The sequence below is a fragment of the Peromyscus eremicus genome, chromosome 12 (genome assembly GCF_949786415.1).
Source record: "Peromyscus eremicus chromosome 12, PerEre_H2_v1, whole genome shotgun sequence".
Lineage (NCBI taxonomy): Eukaryota > Metazoa > Chordata > Mammalia > Rodentia > Cricetidae > Peromyscus > Peromyscus eremicus.
In genome coordinates, this window is record NC_081428.1 from 77,452,039 (window position 1) to 77,465,988 (window position 13,950).

At 43.6% G+C, this 13,950-nt stretch overlaps 1 protein-coding gene across 2 annotated transcripts; it reads right to left on the bottom strand.

The window, feature by feature from the left end:
* Positions 1 to 12,704: 12,704 nt before the first annotated feature.
* Positions 12,705 to 13,757, bottom strand: Vpreb1 (V-set pre-B cell surrogate light chain 1). Of its 2 annotated transcripts, none has more exons than XM_059277720.1 (3): positions 13,574 to 13,757; positions 13,370 to 13,492; positions 12,705 to 13,283 (listed from the first exon to the last, which is right to left on the bottom strand). In XM_059277720.1, exons 2-3 carry the CDS (start codon positions 13,413 to 13,415, stop codon positions 12,919 to 12,921), a joined length of 411 nt encoding a protein of 136 aa, XP_059133703.1. In that variant the 5' UTR covers positions 13,416 to 13,492; positions 13,574 to 13,757; the 3' UTR covers positions 12,705 to 12,918. The 2 variants fall into 2 exon arrangements, with proteins under 2 accessions (XP_059133703.1, XP_059133704.1); XM_059277721.1 differs by having other exon boundaries at positions 13,370 to 13,495.
* Between the last annotated feature and the right edge of the window lie 193 nt (positions 13,758 to 13,950).

The following is a 13,950-nucleotide window of genomic DNA, read 5'->3' on the forward strand; positions in this document are numbered from 1 at the left end:
AAAAGAAAGAAAGAAATATGTATACAGTATAACAAAATTAAGTTTAAACTTGTATCAATAAACTAAAATCCATAGCAATATAAAACATTTTAAACAAGTTGTTACTCTTTAAAAGTAGGTTCATAATCTAACCTTTCATCCTATCATATCTATATGACCCTTCTTCCATGTCCTTTATATGGGCCCAGGTGTGGCCTAGGTTTAGGGCGGGTCTTTTGACCTCATATGATCCAGATTTAAGGTAAATCTTCTCACTTCAAATGATCCAATCAAGAAAAGTCCATGACAGGTGTGCACAGCTGCTTGGGTTTGTCGTTAATTCCAAATGTAGTCAAGTTGACAACCAAGAACAGCCGTCATATCCCCACAGTATACTACAGTTAAAACACCGGATAGATGTACAGAATAAAGAGAGGGTACATGCAAGAGAAAAAGCACAAACTACATATGAAGGAACACCTGTTAGGATTACAGGCGACTTCTCAGTGGAAACTTTAAAAGACAGAAGGGCCTGGAACAATACACTTCAAGAAGACCATGGATGCCAATCCAGATGACTATACCCAGCAAAACTTCCTACCATGGTTGAAGGAGAAGGAAAAACCTTACATAATATAAACAGGCTAAAAGAATTCATATCCAGGCCCATCGGTGGTGCACGCCTTTAATCCCAGCATTCAAGAGGCAAAGCCAGGCAGATCTCTGTGAGTTTGAGGCCAGCCTGGTCTACAGAGTGGGATCCAGGACAGGCACCAAAAACTACACAGAGAAACCTTGCCTCAAAAAAAAAAAAAAAAAAGAATTCATAGCCATCAAATCAGACTTATAGAAAGTACTAGAAGCAATACTTCAGTGTTTCAATGTGAAGAGAGAAATAAGCACAGCTCATAGATCAGTGCCTTGTTCAACTATCATCAGAGAAGCCTCCTCCTGCACCAGACGGGAATAAATAGAGATCCACAGCCAGAAACATGCAGAGAGAAAGACCTTGAAATACTCAGCCCTAAAAGGGATGCCTCCATCAAATCTCTCCCCTCAGGGCTTAGGGAACCCTAAAGAAGATGAGGCAAAAAAAAAAAAAAGTGAAAGAGCCAGAGGGGATGGAGGATGCCAGGCAATCAAGGCCTTCTAGACACAGCAGAGCTGGTGCACGTATGAACTCCCAGAGACTATGACAGCATACACACAGCCTGCATGGGTCTGCACCACATAGGGTCCTAGAGCTGAAAGGAGTGTACACATACCCGTCCCTAACCCAGAAGCTATCTCCACTTGGTAGCTATTTGCAAATGAAATATTAGTTTTCTCCAAGGAAGTCTCACTGGGGAAACAAACCACTCTTAAAGAGAGGCCCCATGCCCAGCAGCAGATGTCAGCACAAAACAAACCCAATAGTATCTTTGGGAGGGCAGGTGTTGTCTTGTAAAGTCAGAGCGTGTGGTGTGTGTGTGGGGGGGGGGTATCCTTCAGGTCCTTTGTGTACATATTTTGGCTTCCAGTTTCGGATTTTTATGGGATTCCTGAGTGTTCCAACATGTGTGTCTCTGTGTCTATATGTGTTTCTTGTGCTTTTTCTTTGGCTTTTTTTCTTGTTTGGTTATTTTTTTTCTATTCCAATTTGTTTGCTTTTTATTTATCTTATTGTATTTTATTTTATTAAACTATCTTAGAATAAACCTATTATTATTCCTTAGATGCCTGTTTATTTTCTAACAATAGACAGAAAAGGTATAGGTCCAGATGGGAGAGGAAGAGGGGAGGAACTGGTAGGAGGAGGAGGAGAAACCATAATCAGAATATATCATATTTAAAAACCTTTTTTCAATAAAGGAAAAAATAAGGGAATGATGATTACAGGAACCAAAAATGCTCATTCTTCAAGACTTTTATCAATTAAAATAAACACAATATTCAAACTTCATAATTCCACAATGACTTTAAAAATAAGCAACTCTTTGGAAAAACACACCTATGTAATAGAAATACAAGAAAAATGGGAAACTTTTTATAGAATACCAAAAGATGATATCAAAAGTTTAATGGCAATTGTAGCTATATCAACTACTCTGTCTTGTCCCCATATAGACACTTCTTTTGAAGACCTAAAGGACTACATTTCTATCTCTGACAGAGGTCCTATTAGACCATTGTGGGTAACTGGCCAGAAAAATCTCATGTGGGCTCAGAGGTGCCTGCCTATGCGTGTTGGCATGAGAAGGGGTAATAACACACTCTTCAAAACCCTATTTTACAGAAACTGGTAACAAAAAGGAGACTGTCCATAACTTTATGGTGATGTGATAATTTGATGGGAGCAATTGCTATAGACATGATCATAACATACTTATTCAGCATGAAGTTGAATTCATATTCTTATGAAAACATGAAGAAAATATTGACTTTAATAATGATATTCAAGGGACAGCTGTAGTTGCTCTAATAGGTCTTCTTACAGTCCTGACCTCAGAATGTAAAAATCTTATTTCTTGAAGCAGGATGCTGCTCTTAGAACTGCAAATCTAAAAAATAAAAATAAAAAAACAAGCAAAACAAAACAAAAAAAGAACTGTGAATCTTATAGTTACATCTATGGTAGAAAATGAATCTGAGTGGAAGAGGCAGGAAAAAGACCCAGATGTTCAATAAAAATGGCTTACTAGTTAACTGGGACAAAGTACTTAAATATATCATTATCAGACACACTTGCCCACTCAGCTCTAGAAAGTGTATTGGCCGGGCGGTGGTGGCACACCTTTAATCCCAGCACTGGGGAGGCAGAGGCAGGCGGATCTCTGAGTTCGAGGCCAGCCTGGGCTACCAAATGAGTTCCAGGAAAGGCACAAAGCTGCACAGAGAAACCCTGTCTTGAAAAACAAAAAAACAAAAAAAAAAAGTGTATTTACTCCATTTGAAAAATAAATGTGAAAAAGTCTTCGATTGTTATGAAGAGTTGTGGGTGCTGACCGGCTTTTTACTCCTGATGTAAACAAAAGCAGGGATAATTTCAAAGAGAGATCTATGATATTTCCATTCAATACCCACACAGCAAAGTCAGAGGGAAGCCTGAAGAACCATTACCACTTGCAAAAGGAAGGTATTGCCAACAGCAGTCTTTGGGTGCCAAGATGGGTGACCTTGGCACCAGGTCAAGGAAATGGCACGCATGCAGTTCTAGTTATGGCATTGACTGCATCATTCTCTATTGAACACCACACTTCCCAGATATCCAAAAAGGCACCGGAAAGACAACTGATGCTGAATGGTCAGTGCCCGCGATCCCAGCACTGGAAGGCAGAGACAAGAGGATCCCAGGGGTGGCTCGACAACCGTTTAGGTGAATCAGCAGCACCTGGTTCAGCGGGAGAAGGTAGAGACAGAAGCAGACACACAATGTCAATCTCCGACACCCATGTGCACATACACTTGTATGGATTTGATAACCAGTGCCACAAAAACAAATGATGGTCAAACATTGTGGCACAGGATTGCGATACCTGTACTTGGAAGGCAAAGGTTGGCGGATGAGGATTTCAAGGTTATCTTTGCCTACATAGTTTCAGTTTGAGCCAGCCTTGCACCAGATGAGATGTTAACACAATAAACAAAACAAAAATATCAAAACAGGAGGGATACAGCAAAAATAGTACTAAGGGGAAAATTTACACCAAAAATGCTTATGGAAGAAAATATATCAAATTAATAATGTAGCACTAAGCCTCAAAGAACCAGGAAGGAAAGGCCAGGTAGTGGTGGCTCACGCTTTTAATCCCAGCACTCAGGAGGCAGAGGCAGGTAAATCTCTGAGTTTGAAGCCAGCCTGTTCTACAGAGTGAGTTCTAGGACAGCCAGGGCCATACAGAGAAACCCTGTCCAAAAAAAAAAAAAAAAAAAGACAGAAAGTTGCAGGTGAATGGATGGAACATTATATTGACTCTAGGAGGGTGACCCTAGCAAAGACTCATAGCAATGTGGGATATAGAGCCTGAACTAGCCATCTCCTGTAACCAGGTAAGTCTTTCAGTGGAGGGATTGGGACCCAACCCAGCCACACAATCGCTGACCTACAATTTGCCCTGCCAACAAGATGTGCTGGGGGAAAGGTGGTGCAGAAATAATGGGAGTGGCCAACCAAAGACTGGTTCAGCTTGAGCCCCACACCATGAGAGAGAGCCCACCTGACACTGCCTGGAGGGCCAGGACCCAGGCAGGATAGCCCAGAGAACTAGGATAGAACCAAACATGACTGGCAATAAAAGAAAAGAAAAAGTCAATGAAATGATTCCCAATGATTCTGCTATCCTCATAGACTGGTGCCTAGCCCAGTTGTCATAGAGAGGCTTTACCCAGCAACTGATGGAAACAGATGCAGAGACTCATAGCCAAACATTGGGTGGACCTTGGAGAATCCTATGGAAGAGGGGGAGGAAGAATTGTAGGAGCCAGGGGGGTCAAGGACATCACAAGAAAACCACAGAATCAACTAACCTGGGCTAGTAGGAGCTCACAGAGTCTGAGCTGCCAACCAGAGAGCTTGAACGGGACTAACTCAGGCCCTCTGCGCATATGTTACAGTTGTGTAGCTTGGTCTTCCTGTGGGGCTCCTAACAGTGGAGGAAGGGGCTGTCTCGGATTCAGTTGCCTGCTTTTGGGACCCTTCCCTCCTACTGGGTTACCTCATCCAGCCTTGATAGGAGAGGAGGTGCCTAGTCTTCCTGCAACTTGATATGCCATGGATATCCATGGGAGGCCTGCCCTTTTGTAAAGAGAAACAGAGGAGGAGTGCAGCGTGGAGGGAGAGACTGGGAGGAGAGGAGGGAGGAAGGGGAAACTGTGACAGGGCTGGGGGAAGTAATTAATTAATTAATTAATTTAAAAAAGAATCACAAAGGACAAATGAAGCTTAAAGTGGACAGAAGGGAAGGAATAACAGAGATTCAGCGAAGTTAGAGAACTTAAAACCACTTTTCAAAATCAGCCAAACTATAAGTGGGTCTTTGAGAGGTGAGTGACAAGCTCCGCACCTGACTACCTAAGGAAAGGGTAAAAGTAAGTAAAACCGGGAAGTGTACGAAAGTGCAGTACAGTTAATGCCACAGAAATAAAAACACACCAGAGTGGACTAAAACAATTATACCTTAACAAACTAGCCTAGAAAAATCCATCGATAGTATACAACCGATAAGACTAAATCAATAAGAGATTTAAATAGTAACTAAAAGTAAAGAAAAGCCCGGGACTAAACAGATCGGCAAGTGAATCTACCAAAAATTTAAAAGAGCTAACATCAATTCTTCTCACACTCTTCCAAAACATAGAACAGAAACACTTCCAAATTATTTTTTATTTATTTTATGTATGTGGGTGTTTTACCTACATGTATGTCTGTGCACCATGTGTGTGCCTGGTGCCTGTGGAAGCTAGAGAGTGTTGGGCACCCTGGAACTGAAGTTACAGTTGTGAGCTGCCACATGGGTGCTGGTAATCAAACCTGGATCCTCTGGAAGAGCAGCTTTTGCTCTTAACCACTGAGCTGTTCCTCCACACCCTGTCCTCTCCCCATCCACCACTTTTAAGGCAGGATCTTGCTATGTAGCACTAGCTGACCTGGAACTTACAGAGATAAACTTGTCTCTGCCTCCCACATATTGGGAGTAAAAGTGTGCATCACAAGGCCTGGCTAAATTCTTTTTATGCTGCCAGCGTTTTCCTGACATAAAATCCAAACAAAGATACCACAAGAAAAAAATTATAGACCAACATGCTTAACAACATGAACGCAAAAATGTTTAACAAAATACTACCACACAAAAATTCAACATTACCTTAAAAAGATCATACACCAGGATGGATTACAAGGAGGCATGGATGATTCCACATACACAAATCAATGTGGTATTTTAACAAAATGAAGGAATACTATCAAATTCATTCTATGAAGCCAACATTAATCTCATACAAAAACTATATAAAGACACCACATAAAAGGAAAGCTATCAATCAAATTCCCTGGTGAAAATATATGCAAAAAGTTACAACATGATTCTTGCAAACCAAATTCAAAAATACATTAAGAAGGTCATACTCCATAACCAAGTTAGTTTCACCACAGAGATATAATAATGGTTCATCACATATAATTCAGTAAGTATAATAAGGCACATCAGCAGACTTAAGGATGAGAAATCACATGATTACCCCAATCAATGCAGAAAATTCATTTGACAAAGAAACTAGGAATCAAAGAAATATACCTTAACATAATAAATGCTATATACCACAAACCCAATAGTCAACATTATATTACATAAAAACTAAGAGCATTTCCCCTAAAGCTTGGCACAAGACAAGAATGTCTACTCTCTTTTCTCCACATTTATATGTTAGAGTGCTGGCTTAACTAGATCAAGAAGACAAGAAAAATAAAATGGATACAAAAAGAGAAGACGGACAATTATCCCTAGGTACAGACAACATGATCCTATACTTAAAAGACCCTAAAGATGCCACCAGAAATCTTAGTAAACCTTGAGCAAAGTATCAAGATATAAAACATCCAAAAATCAGCAGCTTCTCTATATACCAATAACAAACTTGCTGGGGAAAAAAATCAGGGAGTGGGAGAAATTCCATTCTTCTAAATAGCTTTGAAACAAATAAAACACCTAGCAGTAAACCTAACCAAGAGATAAAAGGTCCCACTTTCATATAAAAGAATAAAAACTTTTAATACATTCAAAAAAAGTGGGGACATTAGAAAATGGAAATAACCCCCATGTTCATGGATTATCAGAATTAATATTGTAAGGGTGACTATATTATTAAAAACAATTTACATATTCAATGCAATCTTTATCAAAATCCCAAGGACAATGCCAGATGTGGTAGCACAACCCTTTAACACCAGCACTCAGGAGGCAAAGCCAAGAGGATCTGCACACACGTGCATACACAAAGAAGAAAAAGAAACAAAAACTGCTTAGTGTTTCCACCTCACCCTAATTAGAACGACTATCGTCAAGAAAACAAATGACAGCAAATGCTAGCAAGAACGATGGGGAAAGGGAACACTTATTCGAGCTGGTGAGAATGGAAACTTATGCTATCATTATGGAAATTAGTATGCACATTCCTCAAAACACTCAAAATAGAATACCATACAAGCCAACTGTAGCACTCCTGGGGATGTACCTGAGAGACTCGAAGTCAACATACCACAGATATTTGCACAACCACATTTTTTGATGTACTATTCACAATAACCAGGAAATTAACTAGCATAGATGCCATCAATAGATGAATGGATAAAGAAAATACGGCATGGATACACAATGGAATTTTAGGCAGCTGTAAAGAAAAATGAAATCATGACATTTGCAGGAAAATTGATGAAACTAAAAATCATTATGCTAGCAATAAAATCCAGACTCAGAAGGACAAATACCACAATTTCTCTCACACACAGAACCTGGGTTTAAATGATATATGTGTGTGCACATATGTGTATGTGACTATAAGGTGTGTTTGTGCTTCTGGGTCATGAAACTAGAAAGGGGATCATGAGAAGAGAAGGATCTGACAGGGGACAGACAAGATAACAGAACACACGTGACATGGAAGCAGAAAAGGGAAGACAGGAAACCAGCCAGAGAGGAGACAGGAAGCACCGGGCAAGGACGTGGTAGTCGGGGGAGGGGGAGGGGCTGGGAGGTGTATGAGTAATAATAAAGTATAATGGTACAAATGTATGAAAATGCCAAAATGAAACTGTATGCTACCCTAAAAAATAATTCTTTATTGTTTGTTTGTTGGTTGGTTGGTTTTTTGAGAGAGGGTTTCTCTGTGTAGCTCTGGCTGTCATGAAACTCACTCTGTAGACCAGGATGGCCTCGAATTCACAGAGATCTGCCTGCCACCACCTCCCGGCTTCTAAAAAATAATTTTTTAAAGATGGAAAAGAGTGAGGTTAGAGAAATGGCTCAGTGATCATGAGCACTTGCTACCAGGAGATCCAAGTTTGGTTCTTAGGACACATCAGGTCCCCTTCCGGCCTCTGCGAGCACCAGCATTCATGTGGCATACACAGGTGAATAAGAAATAACAAAAAATAAGTCATTGTTTAATTAAACAATGTTTAATGAAAAATAAATCACAAAGTGGGAAAAAGTAGAGCTGTCCTTTGGCATCCATGGTATATGGCTCCACGGATATTTCATGTCCCTTGTGTAGAATGGCATATTCTAACCTTTACTAATTACTGGCTTATAATGAAAAGTCTGCAGTTCTTACCATCCCACTCTAGGAGTGCTAACTGGGGCTTTTTGAAGTCAGGCTCCTGTTCTCCAGTAGAAACTTGTAACAGGAGCCTCACAGGCATATATTCATTCTGCAGTTTTCAGGAGACACTTCAAGCGGTGTTTGAGTCCTCCTAGACAAGGGGTCTTCTGACGTTAGGAACTAGGTCAGTGTTTGGGCGGTCTTTATGAGCCAGGGTTGAAGCCTGGCTGAGAAGAGGCTCAGACAAACTTAGCTGAAGTTTGTTTGGTCAAGGATCTTTGTTAGTATGCACAAGCCATGACCTGTTTCTAAGTAACAGCAGAGAAACAAATGTGGAGCTCACACCGCAGCCTAATCACAGACCAAGTAAGAAAAATAGGAGCTGCAGGAAAAAAATAAAGAATAAAGCAAAAATAAACGTAATGGCTTGTCCATGGAATTGGATGGTAAAAATCTAAGTGCCACCCTGTAAGAGCCCCAGGAGCTCCTCAGAACCCTTCCCCCAGAGTCTCATGTTTGAGTCATTGGCAACATGTCCGTTCATTTGGTTCTGTTTCCTGTTGAATTTGGAAGGTGTATGCATAGCTCACATTTCAGAATCCCACAGCCAGGAGTCAGGAGTCCTCTTGATCCTGAAGCAGAGATCCTGAAGTCTTTGCAGTACTGGGTAGTGTGTCCTGACACTCTGGGAACCTGCCCTCCCCACCCGCTCTCTGGCTCAGGCTCAGAAGGTTCCCTGCATTCCTTCTGCACACTCACCTCCTTTAGGCTTCCTTTTCCAGGCCCCTCTTGGTTACAGCATTCAGTCACTTGTTTCATTTGTCAGATATCAGAGGATAGTAATGTGACAGACGGAAACAACAACAGAGAGACAGACGTACAGACAGTGAGAGTGTGAATGTGAATCTGGGCTGCTTCTCCCCAGTCTAAGGGAATCACAGTGACCCCAGCCACTGTGGGGTCCCAATGAGATCCTAATGAGAGTAGCCAAGAATTCCCTCACTCGTGCATTCATTACTCATTCCCGCCTGTCTTCCCACCTAGAGTGTTTATCACACACAGAGAGACTCCAGCCAGCTGGGAATTTGCAGTCTAGTGTAAGAGTCTTGCTAAATAAAGCCAGAGCTGTGAGGCAGGTGCTAACTGTAACTAGGAAAACAGGCTGTCTGCCCACTGGAGGGAGGTAACAACTGCAGAGCGGCCAGGAAACGGTTGCCCAAGGAGGGGGAGGTGAGATCGTTGGGGAGCCTTGCATCCCGGCAGAGGGAGGACACAGTCCAGCCACAGGAAATCCTCCCAGTGCGAACAGCTTGAGCGAAGGTTTGGAGGCGCCCAAGCGTACCAGGCACCTGATCAGTGGCAGTTAGCTGAACAGGGCAGAAATAGACCGCGCAGCTGGAAGGGACTTTCAGCACAGGCTCTGACCAGCCTCCAAGGGCTGGATGATGAGGAACCTGAATTCTGTCCCTCCAATCTGCTCTTTTCATACACCATATGCAGTTGCTGGGGGTCTGAGCTGAGATAAACCACAACTGTAAAATACATATTGGATTTCAAAGATGAAGTACCAAAGAAAAAACAATGCTCATACGTGCCTGTGATATTGGCTGCTCATTAAAATGATTATATTTGGGACATGTTGTGTTAAATAAAATATATCATTAGAAATGATTTCACCTTTTTTTAACTTTTTTTTATGCTTAAGGACAATTTTATTAACATGTAAAAGAAAAACAACAGGGTAGGCAGGCTGAAAGTATCAGCAGCTACCCAAAAGGGGAAGGGAGGTGAAGAGAGAGAGAAAACCCTTTCCAGTTAGGTATGGAGGGTCAGCAAACAGGCACCCAGCAAACAAGTGCCCGAGAAAGCATATTTGCATTCTGGCCCACATTCCAAAGAAAGAGACAGAAAAGAATAAAAAAAGGAAAAGCTCCACCTTTCTGAGTCAGGACTCAGATGAGAGAATCTCACTGTGCTGTCCAGGCTAACCTCAAACTAAATCCTCCTGCCTCGACTATATACTCATGCCAGTACGCATGGTCACTTTATTTGAATGTAGCCACTAGAAGTTGGGGACTGCGGATGTGGCTTGCCCCGCGCCTTAGAATACAGGAAGCAGTCAGTAGGTGAAGTGAAGGCAGGTCTGGACAAAGGGACGGTAAGGACAGAGGACAAGGCAAGGCTAAGACAGAGTGAGCGGTAGGAAGCCCAGTGGAGGTTGGGAGAGACACAACTCAGATAAAAGGTAGATAGATAATTACAGGACATGAAGGAAAAACAGGCCACACCCATGACAGGCAAAGCTAGTTAAGCATTTCACATAAATTAGTCAGTGTTAGGCTGTCAAGAGGGTTCAGCTCAGCAGGTGAAGGTGCTCGCTGCCAAGTCTTAGGACCTGGGTTTGATCATCAGCCACACATGATGGAAAAGAGAAATGACTCCTACAAACAGATGTTCCCTGTTGATGCAAGGAACACCTACACTACTCACTGAATGCAGAGAAAGTGAGCTGGTGCCTACCTGGAGCCCTCACCCCTACTGGGTAGTGTTCATAGTACTGGAAGATACTCTGCACACTACCAAAGGAGAGAAGTAAACCCCAACCCAGCTACCAACCCTTCAATCTACAAAAGTGATCTGCCCGTGAGATATGCTGGTGCAGTGGCCACACAAAGCTTGTGGGAGTCACCAACCGGTATCTGATTTGAGCTGAGACCCACTCTGGGGTAGAACCCATATCCAACACTGCCTCGGTGGTCAAGAACATGAGACTAGGCAGGCCATACACCTAGGGAAAACCAAATACTATTGTTCAGCCAAAGGAATGCAGCAAAAAAAAAAAAAAATGATTCCTAATAACATTCTGCTATATTCACAAATCCCTGCCTTGCTCAGCCATCATCAGAGAAGCCTCCTCCTGCAGCAGATGGGAACGAATAGAGACCCACAGCCAGATAATATGCAGAGTAAGGAGATCTTGGAACACTCAGCCCTAATGGGATATCTCCATCAAATCCTTCCCCTCAGGGCTCAGGGATCCCTAAAGAAGAGGAGGGGGAAAAAAAGTGAAAGAGCCAGAGGGGATGGAGGATGCCAGGCAATCAAGGCCTTCTAGACACAGCAGAGCTGGTGCACGTATGAATTCCCAGAGACTATGACAGCATGCACACAGCCTGCATGGGTCTGCACCACATAGGGTCCTAGAGCTGAAAGGTGTGTACACATACCCATCCCTAACCCAGAAGCTATCCAGTTGGTAGCTATTTGCAAATGAAATATTAGTTTTCTCCAAGGAAGTCTCACTGGGGAAACTCTCTCATTCTTAGAGAGAGGCCCCATGCCCAGCAGCAGATGCCAGCACAAAACAAACCCAATAGCATCTTTAGGGGAGGGGTGTTGTCTCGTAAAGTCAGAGCATGGTGTGTGTGTGTGTGTGTGTGTGAGTGTGTGTGTGTGTGTGTGTGTGTGTGTAACTTCTATACCAACAGACTCACACAAGATAACTCAAGAGTTTCAGCAGTCTATATTAAGCTGATAAACATTTGTAAGAATGCTCGACCTTCTACCTCTCCTCCACTCACACTGTACTCACTGAAGTCACAATTTACAACTATTCCTGTAAAGTGTTCATTAATATTATTTAACCATAGTTATTTTTAATACTTTTGTCCATTGACTTTCACAGAATGATGTTTGACTTACTAACCTGCTGCAGTAATAAAGAATTATTTCACAGGGTGTTAGTGGCACACACCTTTGATCCCAGCACTTGGGACACAGAGGCAGGAGGATTTGAATTCCAGGACAGCCAGGGATATACAGAGAAACCCTGTCTCAAAAACACCAATAAATAAATTAATTAATTAATTAATTAATAGTAATAATAACAATAATTACTTCTTGTGTATATGTTTTTTTAAAATGCTGGCTTGTCTATCACTCCCCTGCACAGAAGGTAGATGTAGCTCACCCTGGGGACCTTTACTGATATCTGGATCCGTCTGGGGTTGTCATCACTGACAGTGGGGGGCATGTGCTGTGTACTGCATCTGGTAGCAAAGGCCAGAGAAGTTGCTCAACACCCACAACACAAAGGCAGCTCCATGACAAGGCAGCCCCATCCCAAAACATCACTAGCACCAAGGAGCGGAACATGCTCTAAGCCTGTCACTTGACATCTGCTCTCCCCCAAAGTAGAGGGCCAATGATGGTGTTTCCTAAACTTTCCTCTGTGACTGTGAGGGTGACAATAGAAGACGCTGTCCCTGGCAAGGAGGTCCCCCTCCAAGATGTTTCTGTCATCCACTTACCCGTGATCAAAATGAGTTTGCTGTTCATGGTGCCTGGCCAATCTGAGAATGACTAGTCAGGTTCTGGGGACTAGCCAGTTATTACATTGGCTCTGATATCACAAACCAGTCAAGCCAAACTCAGAAAAACAGCTTTAATTCTATAATCCAGCCTCCAGTGGGGCTCACAGCAACATTGCAAGACATGGAAAAGCTGAATGGCTCCATCTTCTTGGCTCTGTGAAGCCCCAAGGCTCTACCCCTCCTCCCTATATCAGCCTAACTGAGCAAAGCAAACGGCACCTTCAGTTTAGGGTCTGAATGTCTCCAGAGCCTGGGATTCCGAATCTGTAAACTACTTTTCTCCTCCTCTCTCCCTCTCCATCCAGTTCTCCTTTTCCTGGCTCCGGAGCCCCATGGCACAGTAATACACAGCCTCGTCCTCGGGCTGCAGTTCAGAGATCCTCAGATACCCCAGGTTCCTGGCCACGTCTTTGGATCCGGAGAAGCGAGGAGGTATCTTGGGACCCTGGCGCTTGTCTGAGCGTGAGAAATATCTCAGCAGGAACCTGGGAGGGTGGCCTGGATGCTGCTGGTACCAGTAAATGCTGTAAATGTTGATGTTATGGTTGCTGCTCAGGGCACAGGAGAGGCGGATGGTGGTTCCCAGCGAGGAAGAGGCAGACGGTGGCTGATGCAGCGTGGGCTGAGGGCCACAACCTGAGAAGACAGAACCGTGGCCATCACCGGGGCACAGCAAGGCAAGAGGAGGGGCCAGGAGGCTCTGAGCCCCAAGAGATCCTTACCTGTCAGGTGGGCCACCAGCATGAGCAGGACGGAAGTCCAGGCCATGGCTTACGACCGGCAGCACTCTGCTTCCCACGGCCACTGCTCCTGGGGCCCGTGCCAGCTGGGAAACACTCTCCTCCCTGCTTTGAGAAGAGGGTCATCGTACCCCTGGTCCCTGCTCACCACCCTCCCAGGCTTTCTGGGCTCTGCAGGTCACTTACCACAATGGTCTGATGGCAGTCTTGGTGGCTCTGCCTTTGCCCCATAGAAGCATACTGCGAGGAAGCACCTGCTAGAAACTTGTGGACCAGAACCCAGGAGCTGGCTGGTGGACTCATCTCCCTGAGGGAGAGTGACCTCAACTCCCCTGAGAAGCTGAGCCTCTCGGAAAAAGATTTCTTGTTCACTTTTTTTTTTTTTTTCCGGTTTTTCGAGACAGGGTTTCTCTGTGTAGCTTTGCGCCTTTCCTGGAACTCACTTGGTAGCCCAGGCTGGCCTCGAACTCACAGAGATCCGCCTGGCTCTGCCTCCCGAGTGCTGGGATTAAAGGCGTGCGCCACCACCGCCCGGCTTCTTGTTCACTTTTAAATGCCTGGTG